Here is a 23,403-nt window from a genome sequence, read left to right as displayed (position 1 = left end):
TAAGTAAGTGAGACGATATTTGTCATACATAACATCGGTTTCCAGTTGGAAAAGGCCATCTGATGGCAGGGTAAAGCAGTGACAATATTCTAAATATAGTGTACACTTAAACTGATATTGACTATTTAGGCTGACCCTGTTCACAGCAGTACGTTGCTTAGCGTCGTACACCAATACTCCGACTGCTTCCTCAAAATGGGGGCATGTCGACTGCCATCTACTGTAGGCAATACGCTGACTGTCCCTTTAAAGCACAGTGTTAAAAGATTTATTTGTGTCTAATATAATCAAGACATTAAAACTCTTTTTCTTCTTCGCAGCTCTTTCGGGAGGTACGAATAATGAAAGGCTTAAATCACCCTAACATAGGTAAGGCACATCCATACTTTCATCTCAATGGGCTTTATGTTTGTGTGTCTGTATGTGCATCCATGCGTGTGTGTTTTGCTTCCATGTGTGTGACCAGACGGAAGTATAATGCTTTGAATAAGCTTTTAGAGCATTCATTGACCGAACTGCGGCAAGCGACGTCGCAGGCCTCATATAGAGGTCACGAGGTTGGATTTTCTAAAGCTGAAATGCCATATGGATCAAAACCCCCCCCCACAGCATTAGCAGCGGGTTCCTTTGGTATTAAGACAGACAGGCAGACGGTCGCGCTATCATTTCTAATGTGAGCAGGATTTGTGTGTATGTATTTGATTTTAATCTGATTCTCTTTTGGGCTACAGTGCAGCTGTTCGAGGTGATTGAGACTGATAAGACCCTTTACCTAATCATGGAGTACGCCAGTGGAGGTGAGTCCAGCAGCCGTCACCACCAGGAAATCCTCATGAGCGCAAATGGTGTTGAAGGTTCCAGATTTGGTGGAACTATATTGATTTCCAGTGTAAAATTGCAAACTGAAGTACAGTTTAAAGGAATAATTTGACATTTTGGGACGTACACTTATGTGCTTTCTTGCCAAGAAACTGATTATGCAGAACAAGAAAAGAGATTCATCTTTAACGCTTAATTTCTATACAGTGCTTACTTTTATCTTTGACATTCTTGCCTTGCCGGTTGAGCTTTTGCTGTGGGGGCCATTTTGGCAGCCTCAATCTTCAGGTGTGCTTGAAGGGGTGTGTGTAGATGAGAGTGCCCCCAACCACTGTAACAATTGCCCCTAACAACTTCTTGCATGAAATTTAATGTTTCATTCTCGTCCTTTGTGGTGAAAATATATATATAAAAAACATATCAAAAGAGTTATGAAGAGAAAAAGTTACAATTGACCCCAGTCTATCTTAAAATATTGAGTTAGCATCTCAAAATAATGATTTAGTATCTTAAAATAATGTCTTAGTATGCAAGTTTGAGAAAGTCTCTCATTATTGAGATAACTCAGTATTTTGAAATACTAAATCATTATTTTGAGATTCCAAGATATAAGTGTTTCTCATTATAATGACTTACAGGATCTTTTGGCAGAAATGTGCCTCTGTAGACGATGAGTGTATAACCTGGATCTATCTGTGTGTTTCTCATTGTTAACCGACTCCAGTGTAGTTGATGCACTTTGCTGATAAACCACAGGATTATAGAGAAACATGAGGCTTCATGATCAAATAAAAGCTTTATATGATGTTGACCCTTCTGTCCATATTCACACACTATCTCTCTGCCGTGATCACACTTTTTTTAATCAGCTGATAATGCGAGCGCCATCATCTCTCACAGAAGTGAACGACGCTCACGTTCATGAATTGCAAACTGATCCGTTCAGTTCACCATTCACCAAAAATCTGAGCACGGTCAGTGAACGTCGCTCTTTGAGCGCGATCATGCACAACACTGGATGTTACCATCTTCATTGGACAAAGTTTACAGATTGACTCATTAATGCTATCAGTTTCCTTGTTAGCAGTGGATTTAAATCTGAAATATTACCAAAAATGTGCTTCTGCTTTTTGCTTTGATACCAAATCCTCTGCCATGATCTTTGTGGTCAACTGTCCCTAGTGTTGTCACGTGATAAGTGAAATCTGACTCCAGCTGCTATGTGGTGCGACTCTGCTGCGCTGCTGTACGGTGCTGACACCTTCAGTGTGAAATTGTAGCATCCATCGTCCAACTGAGTAACACACTTAATATTTTACAAATTAGGTTAAAATTAAGATTAAAATAACTGTGTCACTGTACATATTCACCTATATTTGTAATCATTAGTAATGCCTTGTGCTTAGTTTTGAATGACAGGTTCACTGCTATACTTGTTAAATGTGGAATAATTTCTCACTCAGCTCATTCACTAAAATAAAAGTATCAATATTACAATGTACAAGTAAAAGTCCTGTATTTAAAATCCTATTTAAATAAAGGACAGAAGTATATCAATGAAATTTACAAAAAGAAAAGTATTAACGTAAAAGTACTTATTTTTCATGATTTTGACACCTTATGTTACATACTTAACAATTTTTTATCTTTCAAATTTGGCTGGGTGGTTAATAACACGTTTTGGTGGTGTAACAAACAATTTACATCATAATGTGAAAAATATGAATCAAATGCATTTTACATTTGAGCCAAAATGAACAGGTAATTTAATCTGCTGCTGCTGCAGCTGTCACTTCTTTACAGTGTACACATTTGTTTCAGTAATGTTCTGGAGAACTGGAAATTATTACATTATTGTAAATTAAATAATAGTAGTAGAATCATTTCATCCTTTACATTATCTTTTTAAACTGCCTTAATGTGTATGGTTTAAAATAAAATTCCATTAATTGTTCAGATGTTTTGGATCTCTATCCCTTCGTGCCTTCACCAGATACTTACTAACCTGCTTTTATTTTAAAAAAAAAAAAAAAAGCCTATTTTCAAACAGGAAATTAATCAAAACCTAATGCTACTTTACTCTCAAGTTTGGTCAACTTGAAAAGAAAGTAAGTAATTCTAGTGTGATGCCAATCAAGTAAAGGCAACTTTATTTAAAACAGAAAATGTTTGAGTAGACTGAAATAGTTCTTAAAACATGCTGACAGAGAGGGAAAACCTGACAGTGAGAGGTAAACTGTTCCACTGCTTGCGGGAATATTGGAAAATGTTGGATCATCCTTGGATTTGAGCTTGGTCAGTAAAGAGGAGAGTCTGAGTACAGGACTTGAGGTGGAGGACTGAAGGCCGAGGAGGTCAGGAATATAAACTGCCGCCTTAAAATTTCCAACCCAAGCGAACCTGCCTTTGACTCAGAGGACTCACACAGGAGCTCAGTGTTGACCATCTCACTCTGCTTAACCCCAGAGCTGACTCTGCGTGCAATCACACAGAATATTTTCATGGTTTTAATACAGGTTTGGGTATTTGTGTTCTTTTTTTTTATTCCTTTGTTGTTTCCATATTATAAGAAAAAAGCTAACTAAAGTATTACCCATCTAACCACTGAGATAGTGGGATCATGTAGTCACATTAATATGACTGTGGACTCTCCCCTAATAGGTGCTGTACACGTCTACACTCAGATTTAACAGAGTATGGACCCACAACATAAAGAACCTAGCAGCCTCTGTGGCTGACTTTAAACACAGTTTCAGGAGTGATGCCAGCACGTTGCATCTCTTCTTCTGTTTGCATCCATCAGTCTCTTTTATGCTTCTATTTGTGTCTGTTTCTTGTCACCAGTCCCTTTTTTTTCTGTGTTTTGGCCCAAACCATATCATTTGCCTGTCGTGACCTTGGAGAATGTCACAGACACAGTTTTAAATGTGGCTTTCTTTCAGCCCCATATTACTTTACATTGGGGGAAAAGACCATAAAGAAGTGTTAGGGAGTTGTAGTGGTGCCTGAATGAAGTCTAACTCTAATTATCCAGATTTATATGCAGCATATTTGATATCCAACAACAGTTTGCTCAGTTAACACAAAATCGAGCAGAAAAATATGGGGTTTTAATGTCTTTCTCACTCCAGATTTATATTTTATTTCATTCTTCTCCTCTTAGTCTACTGGAAACCCCTATATATTTATATTAACCCCGGCGGTTTTGTTTTGTACGAACTTTTATGCTTAAATGTCATTTATATGCTTAGCAGACAAGATTAAGCTTGCTTTCTTAACATTGAAGATGGGCTTACTTGTTTTGAAAATGGAATTGAAAAAGAATATACACTGAAACTGACACTAAAACCTGTGTGAGCATACTTTTCCCCCACAGAAAACTGATGAGGAATTAAAAAGGGAATCAATAAAGCATCGGACCAATAGACAAAATCAGTACTAGCATTGGTATCAGTAAGAAAATTTCCACACATAGTCAGGAGTAAAAATGATGTGGCAACAATGAAAAAGATGGTGTGAATCTGTCTGCTAGGCTAGCTCTATGCTAAGCTAAGCTAATTGGCTGCAGCTTCATATTGAATGAAGGGTGTCCTAACATAACCTGTCAAATCTTTCAGAACCTGTTTATATGAAATCCTTGCAGCTTGTTAGCACGTCAGCTAACGTTAACTTGTGAATTGTGTATTAACCTACAACGTTAACATTATGGTTCAGAATCATGTTGCTGAGGCTAACTCCCACTGTGTCCGTGTTATTATCTGATTTTAAGGTCCAAAATAAAAAAAAAGAAATAAAAAAAAAGTGCCCTTAAATTGACCCTAAAACATGTGTGGGTCAACTTTTTTCCACAAAAAATTAATCAGCAGTCAATAAAAGAATCAATAAAGAATTGAGCGAAGAAGCAAAATCAATAATAGCATTAGAATTAATACCATTTTATGTATTTCCATACCTAGTCATGATTTGAATGTGATGTGGCAGCCATGAAAAAGATGGTCTGTTAAATTAGCTCTATGCTAAGCTAAGCTAACAGGCTGCAGCTTCATACTGAATGAGAGTGCTAATCTTCTCATCTAACTGTGGGCAAGAAAGTGAATAAGTGTATTTCCCCAAACTCTTTCTTTAAGTCTGTGTGCATTCGATGTTTGTGTGGTTCCCATGAGGAAAATAATGTTGAAGTTGACATCCTTATAAATATTAATAACTGAACTGATGTGATTGCAATTGATTGTGTATATCAGCACTATATAATCAAATAATAATAAGGCTGGAGTGCTTCTGGCTTTCCGACCGGACTGATCTGTTCCTGCTGCTCGCTCACAGGTGAAGTGTTTGACTACCTCGTGTCTCATGGGAGAATGAAGGAGGTTGAAGCCAGAGCCAAATTTCGACAGGTAAGAACACGCCGCCTCTCGATGCCCACATCGCACCGATCCTCACGTTTAAACTGTCAGCGCCTGAGCTCTGCCTGTCTCCTCCTCGCGTCCACAGATTGTGTCTGCTGTCCACTACTGCCACACGAAGAACATCGTCCACAGAGATTTGAAGGTGAGAACGGTCCGAAGATGTTTTGGGCTTGCTTTCAGAGATGGCGGATTAAGGCTAGTCCAAGACTAGGACAGTTCTTTCACTGACAGATTACACTGAACAGAAAGTTATAATCTGGGACTAGTCTTAATCTGTGTCTGTGAAAAAGGCCCTTTAACATCTTAATCGCACAGTGAAGCACTGATGATGAAGAGGAGAGGCTGATTTTTTACCAAGCTGGAAGAGCCTGCTCCTGTTCTAATAGATTATTACGTTCCTAAACACACGCAGTGACATATATACAGTATGAGTCATGTCCAGTATCTGTGTTGTTGGACAACACGCAAGCACCACCCCCCTCCCCATCTGTCCCTCACCCGGTCTCTCTCTTTTTTTTTCTTCATCACAACTCCATTCTTGTGTCCTCCCACTTTCTCATTCCTCTTTTTCCTCCCCCATCCAACTATTCTCTCCACTGCCCCCTTCTTCCCTCCCCCAATGTGTTGTCCTTTGTGTACATCCTTTTCCTGCCCTCCCTCCTGCTCCCTTCCTCCCCCTCCTCCTCCTCTTCTGCACCGACGTTTCGCGTGACTCAGGCGGAGAACCTTCTGCTGGATGCCGACGCCAACATCAAGATCGCCGACTTCGGCTTCAGCAACGAGTTCACGCTGGGCAACAAGCTGGACACGTTCTGTGGCTCGCCGCCGTACGCTGCCCCCGAGCTCTTCCAGGGCAAGAAATACGATGGGCCTGAGGTGGACGTCTGGAGTCTGGGAGTGATCCTCTACACATTGGTCAGCGGCTCGCTGCCCTTCGATGGGCAGAACCTGAAGGCAAGTGGTCTGTCTGTCTGTCTGTCTGTCTGTCTGTCTGTCTGTGTTCAGAGGCAAGATCTTTCCTCAGGTGGCTGTGGTAACTGTAACTGATTTGCATATTGTTGCCTTGGAATTATAAGGTTCTGTCTGACATTTTTGTCAGAATTGAGTTATTCATAACTTCTTATTCTGTGACCACTTTATTAAAGGGATAGTGCATCCAAAATGAAAATTCAGTCATTATCTCCTCATCCTCATGCTGAGTGAAAGTCAGGTTTATTTTTTTTTCCAGAATCTTCAACACAAAAAGCATGAAATGCCTCTATACTGCTCATCTGGCATAATCCGAGTCTCCTAAAGCCCCGACATGCCATTCAGTTATGCGTGCACACCGTCACCTGAACGTGGCTCCAAGCTAAGGATCTACAGTGAAGACTTAGGTTAAAAACATGGTGTAGATGGGGCGGCCCTACAGCTCAGTTGGTAGAGTGTCCACCCCATGTACTGAGGCTGTTAGTCCTCTGCAGCAGCTGCTGGCTCGACTCCCGCCTGCGGCCCTTTGCTGCGTGTCATCCCCTCTCTCTTCACCCTGATTCCTGTCTGCTCTTTAGCTGTCCTATCCAATAATGGCAAAAAAAGCCCAAAAACATATCTTTAAAAAAAAAAAACATGGTGTAGATGACGTCTCTCAGGTCAACGTGGCATGTGGGGGCTTTAGGAGATCTGGATTAGACCAGACGAGCAGTATGGAGGCATTTTCTGATTGTTTTTTTCCCCAGTTGTTTTTTCCGTTTGATAACTGGTCACTGTTCACCAGATTCTGCAGCACTATTTTCCTGTGAAACTAAAGCTGACCTTCAGTCAGCATGAGGGTGAGTAGATAATGACTGAATTTTCATTTTTGGGTGAACTATCCCTTTAACATTATTTGAGGTGTTATATGCAGTTTTGGGCTGTTTTATTTAGAGAACTAAATGGTTCTAACTGCACAGTCGAACTCTAACTTGGCTCTATAAGGTTCTAACTACATAAGCCAATCAGCAATTAGAATGCACACAAGCGGACCAATCAGGTCCTGCTGCTTTGTCATGTTGCCATGCTGCTCAGTGACAGAGAGGGAACACAGCAGAGAAGACATGAGAAAATGTCTCACAACACCATGTTTAGAAAAAACTGAAGATTGAGGGTTTTATTGATGGACAGCAGGACAAATGTCAAGTTCAGTCTTTTTAAAGTCGTTTTCCACCTCGCTGAGAAGTTAATTTTAGTTATAAGATGGTCATGACATTAGTCACCTCTACTAATGTTAGTCTGCAGACAATGCTAACATGAAGACACAAGCACTAACAGAATATGAAAATATGAAAGTGGTAGATTTTAGACACAAAATAATGATTTTCTTCTGAATGACTGGTAACTTAAGTTTACTCAACTGGTAACTCAGCAGTTGAGTTAAAAACATGAAAAACATGTTACTGAAGCATTGTAGGTCTTCTTGCAGGTCCTGAAAAAGTCTTAAAATGTCTTACATGTTATAAATATTAAGACTTAAAATTCATCAAATTGTCTACATTTGAATTGATGGGGTCTTCATCACAACATAAATACTAAATTCATTCATTCATCATTCTTTGCCTTCCCTTTTTTTTACACTGATTTACGACTAATGTTACAAAGAGGAGGAATATATCCTGTCTAAAGGTTTCTTCCAAACTCCCACTGATTCCTTAACCAAGTCAAGGTTTCCCAATTACATAAATTTAATAAGGAATAAACTGTCCCGTTAGACCCTTTGAAACATAGATTAAGTCTGAAAACTGTATTTGTGTCTTGATGAAAATCATGGGACGTCAAGGATCCTGCTCGTGTTCATCTGTACTGACATGAGAGACAAAGACACTGTTAATGTGGCTTCATCCAGTTTTCCCTCAGTGTCTCAGGTCACCCTGGCAACCTCTAAAGACTTTACACCTTGAATCCTTCAGAAGGTTATTCAGAAAAGTTCAAGATTAAAGAGGTTATGACCTGATTACTAAAGGAGACAATGTTTTGTGTATTTAAATTATTTTTATGCTATTTGAATAGTACCTTAAATTAACCATTTACCATTTATATTCCAAATATCAAATCCACTGATAAATAGCCATTGTTCAGAGAGTCACTTTAAAATTGTAACTTGATTACTTTCTATTACTTTTGGATTACCTCTAACTAATAAGTTTCATCATTGATTGATCAGTCAGTTATTTTCTCAATTAATCGACTACAAGTTTGGTCCATTCAGAGGCAGAAAATGTTGATCAGAGCTCAAGATGATGTCCTCAAATGTAATATTCTTAAATATTCACATTTAAGAAACTGAAATCTGAAATTTTCACCTTTTTTCAAAAAAAATAACTCAAAACAATTAATCGATTGTAGAAGTAGATTTGTTTAATATTAATTTAATAATAGATGAATCATTGCAGCTCAAAGTGTTTTATGTTGGTTGTTTGGTTTATTAGTTTGTCCAGCTGTTTCCTTTCCTTGTGCATGATTGATTGATTGATTGATTGATTGATTGATTGATTGATTGATTGATTGATTTAAAGACAAAAAATTGAGTAAAACATTTTTCACTACAGGCCATGATAATGAATTGGCAACTTTGTGTGCACTGTGCATGGTAGGATATCCTGCTATTAATCCCAATTTTTATAACATGCATCTGTAATCTTCTTTCTGTAACTGTAATGGAATACAATTACCTTTTTTGTATCCAGATTATCCTGGTACATGTAATCTGTTTCTCTCTTGGCATGTATATAGCAGAGTGAAAACGTTGTTCTGAGTCTTTGTCTATGCACTGTACTGTTATTGTACCCCATAGTAGAACTGCTGCTAAAAAAACCAACTAAAAAATAGTATTTTTATCCAAAATCCAGCAGATGGCAATGAATGGCCCCCTAGAGCTCTACCAGAGGGTGGAGACAAATGTGTGTTTAACCCCTCTCATATCTGACCGCACTCCAGCATGCTGCCTGCAGTGAGGAACCTGGGGATTTTATGCACCAGACACCATTACACCAGGCTGGTCTCATCAGAGAGCTACAATATGATATGAAATACTTTGATGTAGAGTTGGATATGTTGTAATTAAAAGTTCAACATGAACCAAAGCGATGATTGTGAGCTGCAAGAATCAGAACTGACTCATCTGAGCTTCTCTTTTTTTGTCAGTTTGTTTCAAAAACAGTATTAACCTCTTCAGCCTGCAGGACCACATAGATGTGGTCCACATCATGTGAAAGCTGCGACCCTGAAGATTAATCTGAGGTGCAGCTCAGTTTTTCTAGTCGTAAATCTGTAATTAATTTAATATGACTTCAGGCGCTTATTCACCACTTGAAAGTTGAGAGTGTGCAAGGGCTTAAAATATTTTAATGGAAGGATATGATGGACATTTCAATGATGCTCAATCATGTCCCATAAGTTGTTGTATCTGTGGGATTATCGGTGCGCTGTGACCATCTGGTGCATTATCCTAAATTTTTGGGAAAAAAGCTTAATAAATTCTTACACAGATTTGATGCCAGCGTTGGCAAAAGTACACGCAGTCTTTACTCAAGTAGAAGTACAGATACTTGCAGGAAAAAAGACTGGTAAAGGTAGAAGTACTGATTCAACTTCTTTACTTAAGTAAAAGTAAAAAAGTACAGACTCTGACATATACTTTTTAGTCTGGTTACATCTTTTTTGCCTTGTTATGTCTGTTACATTGTTTTTAGTCTTGTTATTTTTTTTGGTCTCATTATTTATGTAATGATTTAGCAATTTAGTAATTTGGAACACAGAAATGGCTTTTGACATTTCAAGATTTCTGTAAGAATTGCATGGGGTTTTTTTGGCAATTGCATGGTGAGGACTTCTGTTGTGGATTTTGTTCAGGAACCCCATTATTGTCAGTACACCTCAGTAAACCAACCATCCTCTGAATGTTCCAGGTTTCTAGATTTTGGTTGTGAAGTTTCATGAGGCTGATGAACATCGAGGTCACAATAGGTTATTTTATACAGTGAGGTCAAGTTTCAAAGAATGGTCTCACTACGTCTTCATTCTGGTTAGGTATCCTGTATGCAGATATCCAAACGGAAAGGAAGAAAATAATAAATAATTTGTACTGCGTGTAAAAAAAACCTGCATGTTTTTTTGCACAAAACTGCTCTGCTGGTTGATCTAATTGTTTGAAGCTAGCCTATGTTAGACTTAATAGACAGATGGTTCATCCAGTCACATCACTTTTTTTGAGAGTGCCTGCCCTTTTCCAAACAGTTTCTGAAGACGACCTCTAGGTTTGGTTCAAACATACAAACCATTTGGTGTGTCAGGTTGGTTTTGTTGCATGTTATCCAGCTTTCTTTCTCCTGGCATTTCCTGTCTCTGCTATCACTATCAAATAAAAGCAAAAATGCTGAAAAAAATTTAAAATTATCTTTAAATAAAACAATCATATGAAGTAATGTCATTATGTTCTGTAATGTGGTTCTGCTGCTGTTTTTTCTTGCTGAAATTGAATCTGCTGTATATGTAACGTGATGGATGTGGCCAACAGGAGCTGAGGGAGCGCGTGCTGAGGGGAAAGTACCGCGTCCCCTTCTACATGTCCACAGACTGTGAGGGCATCCTTCGCCGATTCCTGGTGCTCAATCCCGCCAAACGCTGCACCCTAGAGGTGAGAAACACACAGGTACTTTACTTTAGGCGCAATTCGTCTTGTGTGAAATTCAAACACGACTGAAGCTTTGTCGTATCTCTGCCTCTACAGCAAGTCATGAAGGACAAGTGGATAAATTCAGGGTATGAGGGGGACGATCTGAAGCCCCATATAGAACCTGTTGAAGACTACAGTGATCCAGCTCGCATCGGTGAGTCAGCCGGGCCGCTGGTGCTGCAGCTGTGTGCACTCAGGGGTCTTCACCGTGACAAAACTGCTCAATGTCGCCAAGATACAAGATGTTCTGAATCTCTTTAAGTCTGAAGTTTTCTGACTTTTCAAGTTTGCATGTTTGTGTTCATCAGAGGTGATGGTCGGGATGGGTTTCACTCCAGAGGAAATCAAAGACTCTCTGCTCAATCAGAAGTACAATGAGGTCACCGCCACCTACCTACTGCTTGGCCGCAAAGGCGATGTGAGTTATATACATCTACACAGTGTTGTGTAAGGTCACAATTAAAAAGAGCGAGCTCAAAGTTCAGTTCACAGGTACTACTAGGGACACTGGAGTCTACATAATTTTATGCTAAATGCTGCACAATATAAATGTTTTTTTTATTTATTTTATCTGTAAATGCAGAATTACTTAAATTCAAATAATTAAACTCTTAGAACAGGAGCCTAGTCTTCTGAAAAAATAGAGAGACTATGAATGCATACAGTGTCTGATTTAATTTAATACTACAGTCTTGTCCTTATAGGTGAAAAGATAACCATTGTGTAATTAATTTGTGCACATACAGTATACATATTAAATGACAACTGGTGTATTTCAAGTAGTCATAAAGTTATGAAGGTGTTTTTCTAAATGTTACAATTGCCCCTGGTCTCCCCTATCTTAAAATGTTGAGTTAGTATAGTGCAGACGTTTGGCGATGAGTGTATAACATGGATCTATCTGTGTGTTACTTACTGCTAGCAGACTCCAGTCTGCAGTGTAGTTCATACACTTCACTGATAAACCACAGAATTATAGAGAAACATGAGGCTTTGTGATCAAATAGAAGCACATCAAAGTAATCACTAGGGATGGGCACGATTAATCGATGATCGATAATTGATCATTAAGAATTTTGTCGATCACGTAATTTTTTTTCGATTTTTCGACGGTTGTAAACAGAGTTCATGTAGTGTGCGTCGAGAAAGCAATGTAATGAATTTCACTATGTGGCGGTAGTAAAATATCCCACCAGCGGGGGGCGATATAGCAGAGAAAACCGCCTGCGAGCTGACTTCTGCCCTGCCGCCGTATCTGAAGGTAGTAAACATGAAGCGTGCACGGCGAACAAAAACAAGTAGGTTAAGTAAGCTATAGCCCAGGACAGTTACCACCGTAGCCTTCATGTAAACCTATAGGCCTATAATGTGTTATTGTTATGTGGGACCTCCCTCTCTCAGTCGTGCCTTCTGGCAAAAAAAAAAAAAAAAAAAAGGTCAGCTGCAAGTCTACTTTGTTCTTTGATGACTATTAGTTAATAATATGATGTTTTATTTTTGTGTTTAAAAGAGGCGAAATGTAGCCTATTTATTTTGTTTTAGAGAATAGCCTACTGGCTCTTATTTTGTTAAGATCCCGAGTCCCGACGCCTCCACGTAGGTCTATTTCTATTGTTTAACAGTTGCACTTTTAAATTGTAAATCGCGCAAGACGTGGATTAAAGTTCTCCTTAAATTATTATTATTTATTATGATTTTTTATTCTGTCTAAAGGAGGCGGAATTGTATTTTGTTTGAGAAAATAGTACTGTCACCGGCTTTTATTTTGTGAAGAGTTTCAGCCCGACGCCTCGCGGTGTTTTGTTTAACAGTTGCACATTTAAACTGTAGCCTAAATTGTGCAAGAGGATTGTTGGATTAAATTGAGAAAAAACAGACTGCCTGTGGTATTTTTAATCATTTTTTCTATCAGACATTTCTTAATGATTAAATCGATAATTGATCGTTAATTCTCATGATTATCGATCAAAAAGTTTGTCGAAAATGCCCATCCCTAGTAATCACACCAGCAAAGTTTGTCTCAAACACTGCAATGTCTATGTCTATTTTTGCAGAAGATAAGATTTTAATTATTTGAACTGATTTAAAAGTAATTTTTCATTTGCAAATTTAAAAAAATTGAAAAATTGATTTGAAAAAAAAATGGAAGAAATAAACATGTACTAGTTAATTTCTGGGACTGTGAACATATGGACTAGTTCATTTTAAACTCCTCCTGCTCCTTTCCTGCATATGATGTGGTAATAATGCTCCTCTGTTTTATATCCAGGGAGCAGGTCAGTAAAGTTATTTCTAAAGTCACTGAATCTCTCTTCCATCCCCACAAGTGATGCTATTAAATAGTGATATTAACTTGAACTTTACTATCTCTTCACCATCATCAATCAGTGCTCAGAAAGTACTGACGCTCGATACCCAACCCTTCTTAGCAGAAAACCTGCTGTATTAAGTCATCGGTCCTTCCTTCTCTCTGTGGTGCTCAACTTTACAAACTTTACATACTGGGTTATGATTTCTGACACTTCCTGTCTAATATCACTGGGACATTGCAGGAGGGCAGTGAGGCTCGCACAGCTAGTAGCCTGTCCCTGGCGAGGGTACGACCCAGCCCCATCACCAACGGGACCAACAAGCACTCGTCAGCCACCGGCTCCTCTTCCTCCTCCACCTCCTCCTCACACAGCAAGACCCAGCGCAGTGCCTCCACCTACCACAGGCAGCGACGACACAGCGACTTCTGTGAGTCTCTTTTCTAACATGATTCTCTATCTGAGCCACATGTTTAGTGATACCTGGAATTTTTTCATCTTTAATAAAAAAATATCTGTAATCTGATTACATCTTTTTTATGTGTAACTGTAATGGAATACAGTCCAGATGATGTAATCCCATTACATGTAATCTGTTACTCTCTAAGACTGCTGAAGACAGACATTATAAAGACTTGTTCTCGAGATTTGTTATGAAAGGCAAGTGGTTCTAACGTGGCTGTGATCGTCTGTATAGACGGGTTAACTGTTGCTTACCGTGCCGTATCTGCAGAATATTCCTTATATGAGTCTCTGTGTGTCTGTGCTCTGCTGTCCTCCACAACAAAGGCGGGCCCTCCATGCCCGTCATGCACCCCAAACGGAGCCCGACCAGCACGGGCGACCGGGAGCTGCGGGAGGGACGGATGCCTTCGCGCAAGGCCAGTTGCAGCGTGATGGGGAGCCACAGCCTCCCTCCCTCCAGCCCAATGGTCAGCAGTGCCAACAACCCCAACAAGTCTGAGATCCCAGACCGCCGCAAAGACATGACTGCCACCACGGTAAGACTTACTCCACAGGCAGGGAGGAGGAGGACATTTCATTTTAATGACATGGAGAAGCACTACACTACCCACAATCCTAAAGTATAACAGCGGGGTCTGTGATGGCAGAGCTTGCTATTACTATGGAAATGTTAGTTCCGCTAGCAGGCTGGCTAATTAGGTAGCTTAACATGAATCCTAATAATGTCATTATGTCACAGTGAATAAAATTTATTTACACTCGCAATACAAACTGCAATATATTAAAACACTTATATAAACTGTATAAACTGTATAATAACAACGAAAGCTCAATTCAAGAAGAAGCGGTATAATTGGCAGTGGATTGTGGGATGGGTAGGTTCTTCATTCTTAAAATAATTATGAACACAGTCTCATATTTACCTTTTTGTCATTTTCTAATCATATTTGCTCCTAATTAAATGTTTTTATGGTCATGATTCAAATCGTAGTCAGGTGGTTTCAGGCTTAAATCTCTTTTTATAAAGATTTTCTGAAACGTGAGTGGAGTGTATGAAGGAGAAATTCACTTCCCGGAGCCGGAGCTGCTAAAAAGTGGGACTATTGGCACTTTCATTCATAAATAATAAAAAGCACCATTGCTCAGTTCAGTGCTCTCAGGTTTTTGCTGCTGCAGCCTTATTTGGTCTGGTCTGAGCGGTAGCTTAGGATGGCTAATGTTAGCTAATGCGCTACATTGTGTCTGCTGCAGCATTTTCGGGGGTTTTCTTCCGTATGTCCTGGATTTCATTGACCTGTTTGTGATCAGATTGCCTTCTGCTCACAAAAATGCAGCTGAAAGGTTTGGACAATAATTTGGGGTGTGTTTTGTCTGTGTGTCCTGTTTTTTATTGGACATTAATTCACACTATACTCAGTACTCAATTATGATTTTAAAAGTAACTAAGTAGATTAGATACTGCAATGAATATTTAAATATGAGTATAAATACAGAATTGAAAACTCCTAAAAGTATAAGTATCAAAAAAAAAAAAAACTACTTAATTACAGTAATGTGAGTGTTGGTTATAAGTTACTTCCACCCCTGTTAGAGTGGCGCAAACATCCACTCAGACTCAAAGATAATCTGATTAGATTTTGGTGATTGAAGGCCCCTGTGACCTCATAAAACATGAGTTTTGCTATAACTCTAGAATTCATACATTAGTTATGTCAAAATGTCATGATCTAACTGGACAAAAGGATGAAGTGATGAATAATTTAACATACTTTATTTAAGTATATCACCTTTTCCTTCTCTCTGTAGAATAACATCCCTGGAAGCGCCATGACACGCCGGAATACGTATGTGTGCACAGACCGGTCGGGCGCTGACAGACATTCTCTCCTGCAGAACGGCAAAGACAACAGGTATCACTTTGTGTTGGAGGTTTTAATATTCATATCTGTCAGTACAGATCTTTGATCTGACAGCCTGTGGGCGGGGCTTACGATGATAAATACCCACAAACTGCTGTCGCATCATTTCAGATTAGCCGGCAGATGTCCTAATCGTCCATTTATTAACAGTCATAAATCAAGTTAGCATGTATATACAGGGTTGGGAGGGTTACTTTGAACATGTATTCCAATACAGTTACAGCTGTTTTATCTGTAACTGTAAACCTTTTTTGTATCCAGATTACGTAATCCTGTTACTTGTAATCTGTTACTCCCAAAGCCTGTATATATATTAACAACTTCTTGGTCTCAAAATGGCGGTTGCACTTAAACCTTTCAATTGACACCTCACTTTAGCCAATAGGAGCCTCCATGTTCCGTCCACAGCCCACTGTAGCCAACAGGAGTCCACATTGAAAGGAAGCTCCTGCCCCTGTTTCCTCATGTGAAATCAGAGCCAATTGGAGCAAATTGTGCTGATGACTGATGCTTTATGTGGCCAATGAAATCCTGAAAAGGATGATATGAGGTTTTATTGTGTAATATAAAGTAAAAAAAGAGAAAATGTGCAAATTTAAAGAGGGGAAAAAGCACTGTAATATTTCTATGCTTCAGTTACTCTGAGGTAGTTTTTTGGGGCTCTAAGCCTTTTCTACCAACATGGAACTGGCACTGTTCCACTTCTCTCACCTAATCTTGAACCATTCTTATAATTTATCCAACAGTAGTCTGGTTCAGACCCAACTGGAACTAAAAAAATAGTTTTTTTCTTTGGGAACCAAAGTGGGCGAGACATATTCTATAGGTTGTTGTGTGTTGTGCAACATCTTCTGATGACGACAGCCTTGATAACAATGGTTCCACTCAAGGCTGGTTTGAAAATACCGGCTGGTTCACTAGATCGCACCGAGGTTCCAAGTATCTTGAATGAAATAGGTTCAAGAATCAGAGTTAATTTGATGGAAAAGAGAAAAATGCCAAGACATACCCTTAGAGAAACATGAAAATTTTCTTTTTCATGTTCATTTTCTGTTGTATTCTTATTCTTATTCATTTTAACATGAAATCATACACTAACTTTAAAAGGTAGGTCCAGTCATTTAGGCTGAAATATTAACTTAAAGAGGTAGCAGTTGTCATCTTCAGCTGTTCGGTTGTTAGGAGGATGTGTGAAAATCTGAAATAGAATTTCACCAGGACAGTTTGTGTTTTGGAAGCTTGCCGGCTCAGTTTCTACCGTTCTACTAAAATTATACCCACATCTTCAAAGTCTGGTACAAGTAGACATGTTTCTTCCTTCCTCTTCTTCATATATCTTGTTAGCTGTAAAATAGTCAGAGCTAATGTAGCTTAAAGATAACGGTGTACAGAGATGCACCAGGTTACTGTGTTTCTGATGCCAGGACCTGCGCAGAGTTCGAGATGTGTGAAAACTTTGAACCAAGCAAGCAAGCAAAACTTTATTTATATTGCACATTTTATTCCAACGTGCTGCACAGAGAGTTAGCCACGAAAGTTGCAATAAAATACTCGAAATAAAACTAATTGGGATACAAAATAAAAAAAAAATAAAGACCAGCAATTGAGTAGTAAAATAGTAAAACATGAGAATTAAAACCCTATAAAAAATACAAATAAGACTGCAACTAAAATGAAATAAAATAAAAGTAAAGTCCGACCGACCAGACTACTGAAAGGCGAAGCTAGAAAGGAGTGTTTTCGGTTTAGTTTTAAAAGAGTAGTGTTGCAGCACATCTGACGTGATCAGATAGCACGTTCCAACGACTTAGCATAAAAGCTAAAGGCAGATTCACCAATTTTTGTGGAGACCCAGGGAATAACCAGGCGACCTGTTTCACAACCTGAGGGGTCCAACTGGCTCACAGCTCACAAACATGTCAGAGAAATATTGATGTGCCAGGCCATGTAGGGCCTCAAAAATGCATAATATATAATAAAATAAATAAATAAATATGTATAATAAAAATTTTTTAAAATCAATTCTGAAATTCACTGGGAGCCAGTGTAATGACCTAAGCAAAGGTGTTATATGGTCAGATTTCATTTTTCTAGTTAAAACTGTACCAGCTGTGTTCTGGTTTTTCAGTGTCATCCTGGGATAAAAAGCTCCTGGCTGAAAATCTGGTTTTAACTATGATGTTTATATCGCCAGCATCCAAGATGACGCCAAGATTTCTGACTTGTGTGGTGCTTTCCATTGTGACAATTTAAAGAAGACTTCCTGTCTGTTAGCCTAAGCTCTGATAATCATGATTTCTGTCTTCAAAATTACTGGATATCCAGTCATTAATGTTCTTGATGCATTCAGATAGCGTATCAATAGGACTCAGATCGGGGGACAGAGAAATATATAACTGTGTGTCATCAGTATAATTATGGTAACACTCTCTGTGTTTCCTGATAAGTTGGCCCAGGGGCAACAAGTACAAATTAAACAACTAAAATTGACCCCTGGGGAACACCACATGTGATAATATAAGTCTCCCTATTAAAATATTGTGATCAGTTGTGTCAAATGCTTCACTTAGATCCAGTAGTACTAAAATAGAGACCCTACCATTGTCACTATTTGTTCTTATGTGGTTTATAACTTTGACCAGTGCTGTTTCTGGTCTATGGTTTGGGTGGAAGCCAGGTTGGTAGAGGTCTAAAATAAATCCATGAATGCTTCAAACCAGCTTTTTGCACAAGGGGTTTTTATCCAATGAAATTACGAATTCTACCATTTAAGCAAAATGTGTGGAAGTGGAGAGTTTATGCAGTTTAGGAAACCAAAAAATGGTTAAAAACCCCACAATCCCTTCCGTTTCTTCTCTGCAGCTCCCTGGGCCACCGCATGCCTGCAGCGTCCCCCTCCACGCTCAGCATCGCCGGGGCCGGAGCCGCCTCCTCCTCTTCCTCTTCGGACAGATGCCGCCTGACCCGCGGCTCCACAATCCGCAGCACCTTTCACGGGGGGCAGCTGAGGGACCGCGGGCCCCCGGTGTACTCGGCCCCACCCACTTCGCCCACCTTGTCCCACCATGACGCCAGCCCTCTGCCACACGCCCGCACCAGGGCGACCTCCAACCTCTTCACCAAGCTGACCTCGAAACTCACTCGCAGGTACGTGCACGCCACATGTCACGTATCACACTGGGAGAGGAAAACACCCACTTTTATAGACTGAAAATTGCATTTAAGATATTTAAGGATTGTTAATCTCCAAACCCTTGAAATCTCAGTTTAGTTACTTTTACAAGAAAATGAAAAGTATGATATGACATCATGTAGCGTTGAAAGTTCTTCGTTTCAGCTTGAGCACAGCCCGGATATGGATCCATGCTTATCAGAACATTTTATTCACCCAGGCCTTTTGGCAAGCCCTTCTGTGGCCCTGGATTATCCTCTGCTCCCCTCTCCCTCCCAGTCGTCATAATCACACATGTCTAATCTTATCAAACCTCAGCTTTATCCTTGCCAATCAGCTCCCGCGCTGCGCTCTTTTCCACCACTTGCTCTCCTGTGATTCAATTATATTCTCTCTTTACCCCCACCTGCCCCCTGCCCCCTGCTCTTACCCCATATTCCCTCTATTTCTCCATCTTTATCTTGTTGTGCTTTCCCCCCTGTCATGGCATCAGGGTCAACCTTGACCCGTCCAAGCGCCAGGGCTCAAACAAATCAGTCTCGGGTTGTACTCTTCCACAAGGATCAAAAACAGTTAGTAAGTTCCCATGTCTCTCGCTTCTTTCTTGTCTGCCTGTGCTGCCCCATCTGTCTGCCTGCTCACACGGGAATTTGCTCGAGTCCGTGAACGCCTGCTTGACTTTTTCATACTACTATCTATGAATTATTGTCTGCATGACTTGTTTATCATCCTGTCATACTGTCAGGGTCTCACACACAAGCATGGTTGCAGTCAAGGAAGATCCATTTAACTGTTTGTTTTTTGAATTTCAGTTTCAGGATCAGTGTCAGTATAGACTGGCTTTAAAGAGACCCCAAAATCAAAAAAAACATTTTTTCCTCTTACCTGTAGTGCTGTCTATCCATCTAGATTGTTTTGCTATAAGTTGCAGAGTTTTAGAAATAGCAGCTGTAGAGATGTCTGTCTTCTCTCCAGTATAATGGAACTAAATGGCACTGAGCTTGTAGTGCACCAAAAACTACCTTTGAGAAACTGAACAGCAGTGTCTCTCTTCAGAAATCATGACCAGACCTTGTTTGAGCAGTTTTGTATAGGAACTATTTTCTGTCTACATCTGCCAATCGTATCACAACGCAAAGGGAGGCGTGCATCTACTCATGGATGAGAGGCTCATGTTCATGACAGAGCAGGATGTAAACATTTATTGACTCTTCCTAAATCCCACCCATTTTTTTTAACCTGTCAGCTTTCTCCTTTAGCTAGATAGTGTTTTGTGCTTTAGCAAAATGCGAGCTCATTAGCTAGCTAATCTACATTGATAGAGAGCTAAAGTCACAAATTATTTTTGGAATCTATTTGAACTGTGCCACAAATTACACTTGTTGTTTGTCAATGTAAAACAGAATTGTACAAGTCAAGAAAGTCTCAGTTTGTTGCAGGTTTGCCGTAGTTTAGTTTAATTTCATCTGAAACTGCTCAGTGAACTACATCTCTTGTCGTGCAATATATGTGTGGGACTACATCCGGGTACCAAAACAAACAGGCATCTTAGCTTCAATGGTAACATTAGCTTATGGAGGGAGAAAGTCATGATGTCACTTACGTGACTTCTGAGTGTGTAGTCTTTTCAATTAATTATCTTCACTGTCTGATTCTAAAACAGTTTTACGACAAAAAATTACTTTCTTGACTTTTTATCTTTTAAATTGACAAATGTATGTGTGATTCCTGCCACAATTCAAATGGGATCAAACAATAATTTGTCTCTCGCCGTTGACTACAGTCCATATTTTTTCCAGAATTATGTCCCATGGTGGTGCAATGGAAAGGGTGTGACTTAAGCACTCTATCATTAGCTAGCCAGTTTGATCTGTTAGTTAATGTTAGCAAAACGCTTATATGAATAAAAAAAATTATAGAAATAACACATAATTTATTTTGAACAATGTCAAAATTCTACAGTGGCTCATTGACGTTACATATCTGTAGTTATTTATCTATTTTTCCATGTTGAAAACAGTTGTTATTGTTAGCATGTTGTTAGCCATTCACAGGCAATCCCAAGATGCCTCTGTCGGCCAATCGGAGGCTGTGTTCCTGACTTGTGTGTGGCAGCGCTGATCTATTAATAGATCAATGCGCTGATCTCAACATGAGACTGACCCTTCAAAATAAAATGTTCGGTGATGACGATAATGAGGTAATGTGGTTATCGTCACAGTCCTAAATACCGTTACACCCCTATTTTCAACATAGTCAAGCTTAGAAGATAGCAAATCTAAATACAGGAAACAGGAAATGAAAAAAGTTGACTGAGGTTCCAACATCTACTGTTATTGGATCACAGAAGAAAAAGGGGCGGGACTTAGAGTGGATCGGTGATGTCCTCCTCTGCTGACCTGTAATATTAGCACCACTGACCCAGCTAGAGCGGTGATACGTTTGGCAGGTTAAGTTCAGAAGAAAGAGTTCCTGCATGAAACTGCTCACCACACGAGGATTATCTTGAATAACCAGGTCATGATGTTTAGAAAGAGAGCTTTTCAAATATTTTTGGCACTTTGAGCAACACAAGCCGAGCGCCATCTAGTTCCATTATATCCCTTAAAACTCGGCAGCTCACACCAAAACAATCTAGCTGGATAAATAGCACTACAGGTAAAAGGAAAAATATGTATTTTTGATTTTAGGGTGAACTGTCCCTTTAACTAGTCTTTCATGATCCTGTTCACAAGTTTACCAGTAGAAGTTCTGTTTTATGTTGTCATTTTTAATTTGTGTTTGAATGGTTGAAAGCCATTAAATGTTTATTCCATGTGTTGTTGGGAAGAATGGATGGGACTGTGATGATGAAAAGTTATTTTAATGAGCATGCTTTAAGAATTATGAATGAGAAAATAAGAAAGTGCCTTCCTGTAAGGTGAGGACACACTGTTTTGCACATCACGTGCTTGTTGTTAGTTGATGCTTGCCTGGTCTCACTGTATGACATCCACTGCCGAATGCCATCTCATCTGAGAGTCGTGGGTTGGTCAGAAGGCTTGTCGTAGTCCAGTGGATTACCTCTTACGCTGCCTGTTTGTCCTGCAGGGTCACAAATGAATCTGAGGGAATCAGGAGATTTGCGGTCACAAGGTCAGTACACGTGTTCCAGCTGCATCGACAGCACTCTGGGAATAGATAATCAGTTGATTTTGTTTTCAATTTTGAGATTAGTAGCAGACCTCGTTGAACTATTAGTCAGCGGCATTGAAAATAACTACTGCAAGAAAGAGGCTGATTTTGATTGATATATTGATTGACTGGCTACTTCTTTCAGGTCAACAGACACAGTGGTTATGGAAGCCTATTTCTGCTTGTGAAAGAAAAAATAAATCTCTATGGTATATCCAAACTATGCGATAAAAAGTCATAATTATGAGATGAAAAGTCAAAATTAGAATTTTTTTATTTCAACTTTTCCCCATAATTTTAACTTTTTATCTTATAATTTTGTTTTTTTTTCCTCATACTTACGACTTTTTCTCTTAGTGTCAACTGTTTTTCTCAGAAATATAACTTATTATCTCTGACTTTTTATCTCATAATTTTGACTTACCATGGTGATATTATTTTCTTTCAATGGCAGAAATGGGCTTTCATAAATGGTCATAATCAGCGGTGGAAGAAGTACAGGCATACTTTTACTGAAGTAAAAGCTGTGAAAATATTGATCTATAAGGCAAAGTCCTGCATTCAAAATTTTACCTAAGTAAAAGTATTATGCAAAATTTACTTGAAGTACCAAAAGTAAAAGAACTCATTTTGCAGTAAAATGTTCCCGGTGAGTGCTTCACTATTATATCTGATGTTTTTTGATTAATATTACTGCTGCATTAATGTGTATGTTGAATTTTACTGCTGTACATGTTAAAGGTTGAGCTCATTTGAACTACTTTATATACTGTTGGGTTAACTAGATAAACTGGGTTATCAGTTGTTAGTGCAGTTTCAGTGAATGAACAGCATACCTGTTAAAATGTCTGTTAAACTTCTGGTATTTACAGTCAGTAGAACCATATAGCTCTATGTATCCAGCAACAGTCACCACTACTTTGCTCTCCGTGATTCTTATTTCCAATCTGCCTCTGTACAACCACAGAAGGCTCATAACTCAGTGAAAAATGGGAATGATGTTGGATGCTTTTCCACTCTTCTGTTTTTTCAAGTCAAGGTTTTCTGGGCGCTTCTGTAAAAAAAACAAAGGTGCTCCAAGTGTCCAGAACACGAGGCACTCAGGGCAAACTAGATGGCAATAGAAAACAACTGGAAAAAGACGCAATGTCAAACCTGATCTGGGCAGTGCGCAAATACCTCACATTTGTACTTAAGAACAATACTTAAGTAGCTACCTTCCACCACTGTTTATAATCCATGTGTACCTACATAATATTTTCCATAAATGAAACTCATGTTAGATAGTATGTCAGCGATATTATGTATAATTAGATAACAAGTATCAGGATTTACCCTCTGAGAAGTTGCACTCTCAGAGTCTTTAAAAATGCTGGTAATGAGATAATGAGTCTCCGTTTGCAGAAACTGGACTCAAGAAGAGATCCTAACAATTATGTCAAATTCCAGAGTG

General features: G+C 39.1%; 1 protein-coding gene across 2 annotated transcripts in view; it reads left to right on the top strand.

The window, feature by feature from the left end:
- The window catches only part of mark4a (MAP/microtubule affinity-regulating kinase 4a), a 44,571-nt gene that overhangs the window by 19,010 nt on the left and 2,158 nt on the right, over positions 1-23,403 (top strand). The window contains exons 4-17 of one of the 2 annotated variants that reach the window (XM_084730601.1): positions 321-369; positions 732-797; positions 5,143-5,213; positions 5,311-5,367; positions 5,943-6,179; positions 10,753-10,872; positions 10,966-11,065; positions 11,220-11,329; positions 13,464-13,650; positions 14,010-14,221; positions 15,492-15,595; positions 18,467-18,751; positions 19,270-19,352; positions 21,867-21,911. In XM_084730601.1, coding sequence (XP_084586727.1) covers positions 321-369; positions 732-797; positions 5,143-5,213; positions 5,311-5,367; positions 5,943-6,179; positions 10,753-10,872; positions 10,966-11,065; positions 11,220-11,329; positions 13,464-13,650; positions 14,010-14,221; positions 15,492-15,595; positions 18,467-18,751; positions 19,270-19,352; positions 21,867-21,911 — 1,726 coding nt within the window. The remainder of the gene's footprint in view (positions 1-320; positions 370-731; positions 798-5,142; positions 5,214-5,310; positions 5,368-5,942; positions 6,180-10,752; positions 10,873-10,965; positions 11,066-11,219; positions 11,330-13,463; positions 13,651-14,009; positions 14,222-15,491; positions 15,596-18,466; positions 18,752-19,269; positions 19,353-21,866; positions 21,912-23,403) is intronic. The other variant, XM_084730600.1, reaches the window with a different exon arrangement.

Source organism: Lutjanus erythropterus, chromosome 11 (assembly GCF_056507025.1).
Source record: "Lutjanus erythropterus isolate fLutEry1 chromosome 11, fLutEry1.hap2, whole genome shotgun sequence".
NCBI classification, from domain to species: domain Eukaryota; kingdom Metazoa; phylum Chordata; class Actinopteri; order Lutjaniformes; family Lutjanidae; genus Lutjanus; species Lutjanus erythropterus.
The sequence above is the reverse complement of the archived record's forward strand: the minus strand, read 5'-3'. Positions and strand labels throughout refer to the sequence as shown.